This window comes from Camelus dromedarius, chromosome 8 (assembly GCF_036321535.1).
Source record: "Camelus dromedarius isolate mCamDro1 chromosome 8, mCamDro1.pat, whole genome shotgun sequence".
Taxonomy (NCBI): Eukaryota; Metazoa; Chordata; class Mammalia; order Artiodactyla; family Camelidae; genus Camelus; species Camelus dromedarius.
In genome coordinates, this window is record NC_087443.1 from 77,973,771 (window position 1) to 77,984,843 (window position 11,073).

Sequence of the window (11,073 nt, forward strand, 5' to 3'; positions counted from 1 at the left end):
TAAAGCCATGAAATAAACGTCTTGACCAGCGGGCTTTTTTCACTTGGCCCTTCCTTCTCACCCTGCGCATTTTTAAACTTCTGCTCCATTCTTTTCTGCGAGGAGTTAAAGGTCCCGCCCCTGCCTAGGGGCCACCCCTCTTCCCTTCCTTTACTGCTTCTCAGGCCCCTTCACGGGCTCTCCTCCCCTTGGCAGGCTCTCTCCCATAATCGGGGTTTCTCGCAAAGCCCCACCTCTCTGGGTAGGAGCCCTTCTGGCCCCAGAAGCTCAGAGGGGGCGAGGCTGGCGTCGATGTCCTGTTCCTGGGAAGAACTGGGCTTGTGCATTTCCAACGTTAAAGCAGTCTGTGTTTTTTTTGTTTTGTTTTGTTTTGTTTTGTTTTGTTTTGTTTTGTTTTGTTTGTGGTTCAAATAGTTTAGTGACTCCTTGGCAAACAAAAGCAGCACATTATGACAATTGTGGAGCTTCTCCTTGCCTGTAAGAGGCATTTATTAAGTCTTAGGAAATCTGAAAGGATTATTTTCAAATATCAAAATAACATCCACACAGCAGTACTTTTAAAACTTGACAATGTCCCAAGCCTTTAGGACAATCTCAGTGTTCTCCTCTTAATATGTGAAAACAAGGTCTTTTTCAGTAGAAGGAGGAATGAAGTATGTACTGTAAGAGATACTCATTGGAACAGCGAAGTGCCTTCTTGGACGTGATCGTGAGCATCCACTCAAGGCCACAGGAGGAACAGAGCTGGAATGAGACTTCTTTCGTTATACTTTGGATGACTGCTTTCTGTCTAATTTCTTCAGGGGAGCCTATAAGTAGCGAGCACTTTCATAGAGCTGTCAATGTGAATGATGAAGATTTGCTGGTTCGAATACTTCAAGGAGGGTAAGAAGACTCTGCCTTTTAAAACCTTAAAAAAAATTTTTTTTTTTTATTTTTAATGCCCAAGCAAGTGCATAGAAATGCTTTCATGCAGCTTTATTTTGTTTTCCTGAAATTTCCCATGGCTTTCAAACTGGCTCCAAGATTGGCTCAAAATTGATCTCAGGTGACTGGTGTGAGTTCCGCATAGTTCATAAAGATGAGCCTACAAAGTCCCATGCCAATGTTATGTTTTGTACTTAATGAAAATTGAAACCGGAAATGACGAGTTTGGGTGTCATTTTCATCCCAGAAATAACTTATGACTCTTGCTCATATGCATTTTGGCAGATTTCACCCCCAAATGCCCACGTCTAATTCCTGATGAAATGAAGGCATCACTAGATCAGCTGTTTCTAATTCAAAGGCTGATAAAACACAAGAGGAAAAAATGGCGAATGCAGTTGCTGCAGATGGGAGATTTGAAGCTGCTCCCAAATGAGAAAGGGGCAATGGAATCTAGATTTTTTGAATCAGTAGTTTTGAGCGCCTTAGAAGGCAAGTCACCTGTGAATTAAGGCTCTGTAAGTTGGGGAAGAGAAGGTTCCTGCAAAAAGCCACAGCCTCTAAGCGGCTATTTAAGAGCGTGGCTTTCTTATTCGAGCAGCAGAGCTTCCTGCCCAGGAGGTGGGATGGGAGTCAGGGGAGAGATGAGGGTCTCCATCACTCTGGGCTTGTGTCCGGTGGAGCTGAGAGTCTGCAGCCGAGGCATCGTGTCCCCTGCTGGTTTAAAGGAGCAGTGCTCTTCATGGTGTGTTTTATCAGATCTCGTAATGGTTTCCAGGGGAAGGAAATGCCCATTTTAAGTGAAATTACAGTAATTTTCTTTTCTCGTGAATTTGAACCCTTTAAAATATGAGGCAGGGCAGCAGCCTAAGACAACAAAAACTTAATGGTCCAGAAGGAATTGGAGTTCTTGGGAAAATGAACCATTTTAGCCACCTGTTCCCCACAAGAGATGTCAGCTGCGAATCCACAGGGAGCCGCGCCGGCACGTTAATCTCTTTTCTCTGTGTTTCCCCCAAGCAACGTGAAGGTGGATGTTCCCAATAAGCTTGGCTTTACCGCTCTGATGGTCGCTGCGCAGAGAGGGCACACCAGGTAGGGCTCTTCCTTCCTCATCCCCCAGTGACGGGCTGAGCCCCTCGTTCTCCCAAAGGCTCCGGTCTGGATGGGGTGGGAGGGGAAGGGCTGTGGGGGAACCTGGCTTCTGTTCTCTTTCCCAAACCGTGCCAGGTAGGGGCTGAACAGAAACTCAGCTGCTTTTACCATAAAGTCATACAGCATGCAGAAGAGGCTAGAAAAACATAATTGCATGGTAAGGAAGAGAGGTAGCCATTTTAATTATATCTTGCAAGGTCGTATATGCGTCCTGGGAAAACTGGTTATTGGAATTTGAATTTCTTTAGAAAAATAAAGGGGAGGGATATTAATTCTGAAAAGCAAACTTCCCTGATGGCTTGCTCAGATACAATTTTCACTGATAACTACTCTGTAATCTCTCCTCCACACAGAGATAAGCTTAAATACTAATAGCTTATTTTTCCATAATAGTGATATTTTAACTATTAAAATGCCATTTGAAAGACATTGAAGGGTATCTCCATTAAATGCTACTGTTTGAAAACGTATCTAAAATAGTCACAGAAGTGACAATGAGTTAGTTTGATCGTCCAGCTTGCTTCATGGGAAGGAGTTGTGTTTTTCAATGAATGGTTCACATAAAGAGTGAAAACCAATTTATTTGGTGTGGAGAGGCAGTTTCCTGGTTTAATAATGCCCTGTCTTTAAAGCCAGCCACCTCTGAAGATGGAGAGGTGGTACCAAGATGTGTCTGAAATACAGCGTCGTTCATTTTTACTGGGTTATCGTGGGCCCCTGCTCATCAAAGCTGCGCATCCAGCAACGCTGAAATTTGTCTCATTTAGGCTTGTGAAAATCCTCGTTTCTAACGGCACAGACGTGAATCTGAGGAATGGAAGTGGCAAGGACAGGTGGGTGTGGCACGTTCCCTAAAACGTTCCCAGACTTGTGATACTAAGCTTGTGCCCAGACGATTTTTGATTTGATTCCAGTATTCTCTTGTTTCTTTTGACAGTACTGAGAGGTGAGTAGGTCTCACAGGAGCAATGTGATGACAAACGCTGGCTTATTCATTTGCCCACTAACCCCCTAATATTGCTGATGCCCGACCACCCACGCGGGCCTCCCCACTTGTCCCTCACAGGGTCTCCCGTGCTTTACTCGGGGGTGTGGGCTAAGGCCATGAACCAGTCAAGGCTCACACACTGCATCTGGTTTTTCTGTCTCTTGTCTCTTTCATTCTAGTCTGGTCCTCTATCCATTTTTTTTTTAATTAAAATTTTGTTATAGCAATGACTTTTTGAGGAGTCCAGACCAATTATCTTACAGAATGCCTCATGCTCTCGATTTGCTTGTCTCCTAGGTGCGAGGGAGGCATTTAACTTGTTCATTCGTCTCTTTATACCCAGTAAAGTTAAAATTAGGTTTACAGGCTTGACTGGATTCAGGTTAACATTTTTAGCAAGAAAACTTGAGAGCTGGTGTTGTGGCTTCAGTTTGCGTCCGCCAGGCCTGTCATGCAGGTTGCCCCACAGTTGGCGATTCCCGGTTTGATCATTGGGGTGGAAGAGCTAGATCTCTCCTTGGTAAATATATAGCTTCCCGCTGCAATTAGGAAATAATCTATGGGTTAGTGATTCAGCACAGAGTGGACATCCACTAGCCTTTCATCCAATAACTGTAGCATCCACCATGATCCTGGCCTGAACCAGGTATTTAATTGGGACTCGCCAGAGAGTGGTTTTCTCCTTCCATGATTCCTTCTACATTTATTAGCTGGCAGTCTTCCATCAAAAAGAACTTTCCCTTATCAACTGGGGACGGACTGCCTTTCATCCTACAAAGGCAACATAAATGTTTATCTTCTTTAAATACCAATATTTAGAGTAAGGAATTGGTTTAATTATCTGTAATAATGTCCAATGAGTGTTTCTTCTCTTTTTCTTTTTTGAGTATCATCAGAGACTGGTATATGTTTTTAAAATCCAACATTTCACTCAATGACAGTGATTATTCATTTTTTTTTCTGAGGGAGAGATTCACATATCACAAAATTCATTCCTTTAAAATGTCCAGTTCAGGGGTAGGGGCCAGCTCAAGGGGTCGTGTGTGTGCTTAGCTTGCATGGGGTCCTGGGTTCAACCCCCAGTACCTTCAATAAAATTTTTTTAAAAATTAAAAAAAAATGACATGTACAATTCAGGATTTTAAAATATATTAACAAAGTTGTGCAACCACCACTGTCTAATTCCAGGTGTTTATCAGCCCAAAGAGAAGCTCTGTGTTCATTAGCAGTCTCTCCCCATTTCCTCCCTCCCAGCCCTGCTAATCTGCTAGTTCTGTGTCTCTAGATTTGTCATTTCTGGACATTTCCTATAAATGAAATCATATACCCTGTAGACTTTTACGTGTGGCCCCTTTTACTTAGCATAGGTTCATCCATATGGTGGCAGATACCGGTACTTCATGTCCTTTTTATGGCCAAATAATGTTCCACTGTATGGATATACCACATCTGTCTGTCTGTCTATCAGTTGATGGGCCACGTACATTTTATGTAAATAATTTTCATGACTTTTCCACTCACATTAGGATTTCTGTCTCAGGTTTGGGCCAGGGAGGGCAAACGCGGACATGAGCATGGGGACCACACTCACAGCCAGACGCCGCTGCTTCTGTGTGTTGTAGTCTCATGCTCGCGTGCTATGCGGGGCACCTCGATGTGGTGAAGTATCTCCGAAGACATGGCGCTTCCTGGGACACCAGAGACCTCGGCGGCTGCACAGCCCTGCACTGGGCTGTGGACGGGGGCCACTGCGGTGTGATTGAGTGGATGATCCAGGACGGCTGTGAGGTATGGGTCTCCCTTCTTAACCACACACACCTAGTTAAGAACCTAACTGCTGATCCGTGGGTTTCAGGAGAAGCAGAGCCTTTTGTGGATGCCTTGGACTAGCTGAGCCTAGAAATGCTGGAGGAAGTCCTCTGACTTACAAGCAAGATGGTCCTTGAAGCCTTGGGAAAAAAGACCCTTATGGAGTTGTTATGATAGAGAGGCTTCAGATGATCAAGGATGTTCATCTTGTGTAGGAAAAGGGAGCAGTGCTGCGTCCAGAGCTGGACCTGGTGCTGCTTCCACCTTGCTTGTTCCTTCACTCATCCCTCAGTGATCTCTCCTTTCAACCTGCCAGCAGGGCTTGATGGAGCTTCCACCATGCCCTGATACTGTCTTTTTCTTTCCCTCTTAATTAAATTTTATTTTTTGGCTTTTTAAAAAAATTGAAGTACAGTCAGTTACAATGTGTCAATTTCTGATGTACAATGCAATGTCCCAGTCATGTATATACATACATATATTTGTTTTCATATTCTTTTTTTAAAATAAGCATTTATTTTTTCCTTTTTCTTATTAGTTTTTTTTTTTTTTGGAAGGGGGTTGGAGGTAATTAGGTTTTATTTATTTATTTGATGGAGGTACTGGGAATGGAACCCAGAGCCTCTTGCGTGCTAAGCATGTGCTCTACCACCTGAGCTATACCCCCCACCCCACCATTTTCATATTCTTGGTAGTGTCTTAGGTGCTGGACACACAAGGATGTTAACTCATAGCCACAGTGCTGCTTATTGCTTTTGGAATTAGATTCTTTTTATTCTTGGTTTGCTTTAAAGATTAGTCATTACACCAAACTTCCAAAGAGCAAACGGACTATATCAAGAATAGAGAATTTCAGCTCTAGTGTCTTTAGCTTGAAGCAGGTGTGTTGGTCTGGTTTTGGTTTCATGTCATTGGAAAGTACAAATTCGACTTAGAAGTAGTGTTGTTTGGACTTCTACAGATACTTGAAGATAGGCAAATAGAATTAGCTCAATAACGGTGATTGCTGATAACTTGGAAAAAAAAAAGTTCAAGACTTCAAAGAAGTTAAATAAAAATTTCAAGGCATGGAAATAAGGAGCGACGAACAAAATGGTGTCCTAATGGTGACTGCCAGATGGTGTAGAGTGTGGAGAAGTTAAATTGATGACCTGGAAAATAAACTCACATGGAGAAGAGTTATGACTCCTGGAAGATGTTTGTAGATTTGTGCTGGTTTGTCTCTGAAGTGTGATTGAGGGAAAGCAAGACTTAAGTTGTGGGATCTCACTGGTTCCTAATGTTGCTTTTAGAGGGCTGAAAAGAGGGCCCCTTGAAGGAAAAACCTCAGTTGTTAAGATAATTCCCTTTTGTTACATTTCTTGTTTTCTTTGTTTTAGAAACAAGCACAAAAGGTCAGAGGGATTAGCCTGTGCGCCCTGGTGGTCGGAGCTGGCCACACCCGCCTTGTGTGGTTGTCACAGCCACATCCCCCTTGTTTGCTTTATGACAAATTCTGCTCGTGCATTGGACCCAGTGAAAATCTGGAGTTGAAAATGAAGGTTGACTTTGTTGAAAGAAGGGCAAGTCTCTGCCATCAACATTTAAGTACCAGATTTTTGGAAGTGTAGGCTCTCTGGGCTTCAGTTACAAACGCATCCATTTGGGGTAAATCCCATCCTTTTCTATAGCCCTGGAGATACGTGACTGTCCACCAAGGATTTCTGCGTGGCTGGCAGGTGGTGGGTAGATGATGTCAGCGTGAGTCCCTCTCTGTTCTTGGCAGGTGATTGACCCGATGCTTTGGGAGATGGTGAGACGGATCTGGGAGCAAAGTGGGGGCACTGCCACCCTCTTCTTGAATCTAAGGATCTACACTGAGACTGACTTGCTTGAATGGGGAGCCATTTCTACATTTAATGAGCCGTGTGACCTCCGGGGAGACATCATGTCCTCTGAGATTTGGCTTCATCATCTGTAAACCAGGAATAAAAAACACCTACCAGTGTTTAACCTTTAGGACCAAAAGAGGAAACGTGCGTGAAAGTGCATTAAAAACCGCATAAAGCACCCTGTAATATGAGGGGATTATTTTATTATTATTTAAATATAATGAAGCTCGCTGCCCAAAGGTTGTTTGTTATTTGCATGAGGAAGAGCTGCAAATCTTAACAGTGTGGCAGTGGATAATCTCATACATACAAATAACCAGAAATGTCCTAAGGACCTACTGGCAGTTCCTTGTTATTCTGGTCCAATGTTTTACTAAAGCTGTAGATTTCTTTGAGTAATTCTTCTGTAAGAGAATTAGATGTGTGCGTGCACAAGTCCGTCTGTGCACATGTGTCTCTGTTGACTTCAGTACCACTCTTCCTGGATTGATGAGGTCTTTGTTGCAATTGGAGGAGGCAACACTTACACTCTCTTATTCTAAAATATGTCTTTTAAAGCACTAAATTGAAGGATTTTAATGTAGGGCAGATGATTGGAAAATGGCCTATCTTATTACCAGGCAAACTATGTTTTGGAGAAGGACTTAGGTTGGCTAAGTTTTCAGATTAGATTTCGTGTAGGAGATCTTTGTATTTACCCTGCCTGTAGTTCTCCTGCTTAAAATGAGTACGTGTTGGTAAATATAAGGGTGGGTGCTTACATTACCATCTTGTTCCAGAAGGGATTTAAAGCTGCTTACAGAGATGCCTAAAAGTAAGCAGCAGAAACTCTATTTTAAAAAGCAGTGAGGAAAGTTAGGCATGAGAAAATAGGGCAGGGGCTCATACGGAGCCGAGAAGAAGGTGATGATGTTTCATTTTTCCATCCCATCTCTTTTCCATTTGAACAAAATGTAAATGAAGATGCCAGTGGGTGGGAAGGGGGGGTCCTGGGGCCTCTCAGCACCCTCTGAAGTGACCCAAAAAGCAGCTTCTCACTGCATAAACGTGAATTAAATCAGCATAGTCCAACCAACTGTCACCAGGTCTAGAGAGACGATCTACATTGGGGGAATTTGGGCAAGCAGACGTTCCTCTTTAGGTTTCCGATGAGTGACTTTATGGAAAAGAACTGGGCTAAGAGCTGCTCTCCCTGTGGCACGACAGGTGGACGTGGTGGACGCGTGCTCACGGTGGACCCCGCTCATGAGGGTCTCTGCGGTCTCGGGGAACCAGAAGGTCGCCTCTCTGCTGATCGATGCAGGAGCAGATGTGAACGTGAAAGATAAAGACGGAAAGACACCTCTAATGGTACGTCTCTCTTCACAAGACAGCCTGGCTTCACATGTGGGACTAAGGTCAGAGCTTCTGCAACTAGGCAGTTCTTGACAGGTGTACAGCACAATGTCCCAGTCATGCGTCTACATACATATATGCATTTTCATGTTATTTTTCATTAAAGATTATTACAAGATATTGAATATAGTTCCCTGTGCTATACAGAAGAAACTTGTTTTTTTAAATCTATTTTTATATATAGTGGCTAACATTTGCAAATCTCAGCCTCCCAAATTTATCCCTTCCCACCCTCACCCTTTTTCCCTGGTAACCGTAAGAATGTTTACTATGTCTGCAAGTCTATTTCTGTTTTGTAGATGAGTTCATAGTGTCCTGTTTCCCCCCTTTTTTTAGATTCCGCATATAAGTGGTATCATACAGTATTTTTCTTTCTCTTTCTGTCTTACTTCACTTAGAATGATGATCTCTAGGTCCATCTATGTTGTTGCAAATGGCATTATTTTATTCTTTTTTATGGCTGCATAGTATTCCATTGTCATACCACAGCTTCTTTATCCAGTTATCTGTTGGTGGACGTTTAGGTTGCTTCCATGTCTTGGCTATTGTATATAGTGCTGCTATGAACGTTGGGGTGCATTTGAGTTCCTCCAGATTCATACCCAGGAGTGGGACTGCTGCGTCATATGATAAGTCTATTTTTAGTTTTTTGAGGAATCTCCATACTGTTTTCCATAATGGCTGCACCAAACTGCATTCCCACCAGCAGTGTAGGATGGTTCCCTTTTCTCCACACCCTCTCCAGCATTTATTATTTGTGGACTTTTGAATGATGGCCATTCTGACTCATGTGAGTTGATACCTCATTATAGTTTTGACTTACATTTCTCTGATAATTAGTGATGTTGACCATTTTTTCATGTGCTTATTGGCCATTTGTATGTCTTCATTGGAGAACTGGTTGCCCATTTTTGGATTGGGGTTTTTTTTTGTTGTTGTTGTTATTAAGTTGTATGAGCTGTTTATATATTCTGGAAATTAAACCTTTGTTAGTTGCATCATTTGCAAATATTTTCTCCCATTCCATAGGTTGTCATTTTGTTTTGCTTATAGTTTCCTTTGCTGTGCAAAAGCTTATAAGTTTAATTAGGTCCCATTTGTTAACTTTTGCTTTTAATTCTCTTGCCTGGGTAGATTGCCCTAGAACATTGCTAAGATTTATGTCAGAGAATATTTTGCCTATGTTTTCTTCTAGGAGGTTTATTGTGTCTTTTCTTATATTTAAGTCTGTAAGCCATTTTGAGTTTATTTTTGTGTATGGTGTGAGGGAGTGTTCTGACTTCATTAATTTACATGCTGCTGTCCAGGTTTCCCAACACCACTTGCTGAAGAGACTATCTTTTCTCCATTGTATATTCTTGCCTCCTTTGTTGAAGATTAATTGACTGTAGGTCTGTGGGTTTATTTCTGGGCTCTCTATTCTATTCTAATTGATCTATATGTCTGTTTTTATGCCAATGCCATGCTGTTTTGATTACCGTAGCTCTGTAGTATTCCTGTAGTATTTTTGTTGTCTTTTTACAACTATTTCTTTAAGGATTATCAACCTCAGTCCCCAGGGCCATTTTAGGATCAAAACAGATCTGTTAAAACAAAGAACATGCTGCCTTCTGTGCTGATCTGGCCCAGCCCTATCAAGCGATTTTACAGTGGAGAAAGGTGGATTTCATTCCCTTTTCCTTGCCACCGCTGGGGAGCGAGGTACACATCCCTGTGTGCAGAGCCACTGCAGCCCTGCTGGCTCTCTGCCTTCGGAGGATGCTGCCTGGAGTCACCGGACCTGCCTGCACCAGGCACCCCATTCCTGCAGCCCATGCCTGATGCAGGGAGGGTGGAGCCCACTCACACCCCACCGGTGTTTGATTTTCTAGGTGGCCGTGCTAAACAATCACGAAGAGCTAGTCCAGTTACTTCTCGACAAAGGGGCAGATGCAAGTGTTAAAAATGAGGTATAGAACTCAGTCTTCATCTAAAGATTTTCCCTGGAGAGGAGGAAAGACCGTATGTATAAAAGCATTTTTGTTGTTTTCTCTTCCAGTTCGGCAAAGGTGTCCTAGAAATGGCCAGAGTTTTTGACAGACAGGTTGAGAATGTTCTTTATCCCTTTAAGGCTGATCTTGTAGTGCTTTAAAAAAAATTTAAAGAAACCCCAAAACTTTGGATTACATGCACCTGTTTTTGTTTATCTAGAATGTCATCTTCTTATTAGAAGAAAGGAAAAAAAAGCAAATGCCGAAGAAGTCATCTGTTCGCTGACCTGGGGGCCTCTTATCTCTGAAAGCCAAGTGAAGCAAAGCAGAATGGGACTTGAACTAGAGGGCGATACATTTGATTATTTATTTAGCTGAAGATGCACAGTGACTTTTGTAACATACGCGTGTTCCCACTTTGAAATACATCTCTTTACCTAAGCATGTGCAGTGGTGTCGTCACTGGGCGTCCGCAGGACAGGGAGGTTTTCCTGTGCTCGGCCTTTTGGAGTGAGCCATGAAGCAAAATATTTATGTCCTGGAGCTGCACAAACATACACGGTCCCCCACTTCCCACTCCTGCCCTCCAAGCCATCCTCTGAGCCACTCCAGGGCCCGGTGGAAATTCCTTCCCCCATGTGTTTTCAATTACATCCCTCCCTCCCGACTCAAGGCCTTCCAGGCCATGTTGTCAGGGTGATTCCCTCCTGGAGGGACACTCCTCCCGCAAGCCCAGGAGGCCACGTGAAGAGCTTTCTCCTCGCTGTTGGCCTCACATCAAAGCGCAAGAGACGCATTTCAAGACTCCGATTCTGCTCTGTTGGAGGAGCCTGGTGGAGGGTCAGTCATCGTGGAACGGACCTGTATCTGAGGCTGTGTGCGCGTGCACTTAGGCCTCGGCAATGAAAGACGCGGCCTGCTGGCCTGTCAACGACTTTGCCAGAGAGGAGTGCCTCAC

At 43.3% G+C, this 11,073-nt stretch overlaps 1 protein-coding gene across 3 annotated transcripts in view; it reads left to right on the plus strand.

Moving 5' to 3' along the window:
* The window catches only part of FANK1 (fibronectin type III and ankyrin repeat domains 1), a 91,414-nt gene extending 80,858 nt beyond the window's left edge, over positions 1 to 10,556 (plus strand). The window contains exons 4-11 of one of the 3 annotated variants that reach the window (XM_064488528.1): positions 804 to 885; positions 1,948 to 2,022; positions 2,850 to 2,915; positions 4,693 to 4,858; positions 7,957 to 8,100; positions 10,017 to 10,094; positions 10,184 to 10,228; positions 10,336 to 10,556. In XM_064488528.1, coding sequence (XP_064344598.1) covers positions 804 to 885; positions 1,948 to 2,022; positions 2,850 to 2,915; positions 4,693 to 4,858; positions 7,957 to 8,100; positions 10,017 to 10,094; positions 10,184 to 10,228; positions 10,336 to 10,401 — 722 coding nt within the window. In that variant the 3' untranslated portion in view covers positions 10,402 to 10,556. Of the gene's footprint in view, positions 1 to 803; positions 886 to 1,947; positions 2,023 to 2,849; positions 2,916 to 4,692; positions 4,859 to 6,644; positions 6,895 to 7,956; positions 8,101 to 10,016; positions 10,095 to 10,183; positions 10,229 to 10,335 lie in introns of those variants that run through there. The other 2 variants (XR_010382012.1, XM_064488529.1) reach the window with 2 other exon arrangements.
* The last annotated feature ends 517 nt before the right edge of the window (positions 10,557 to 11,073 follow it).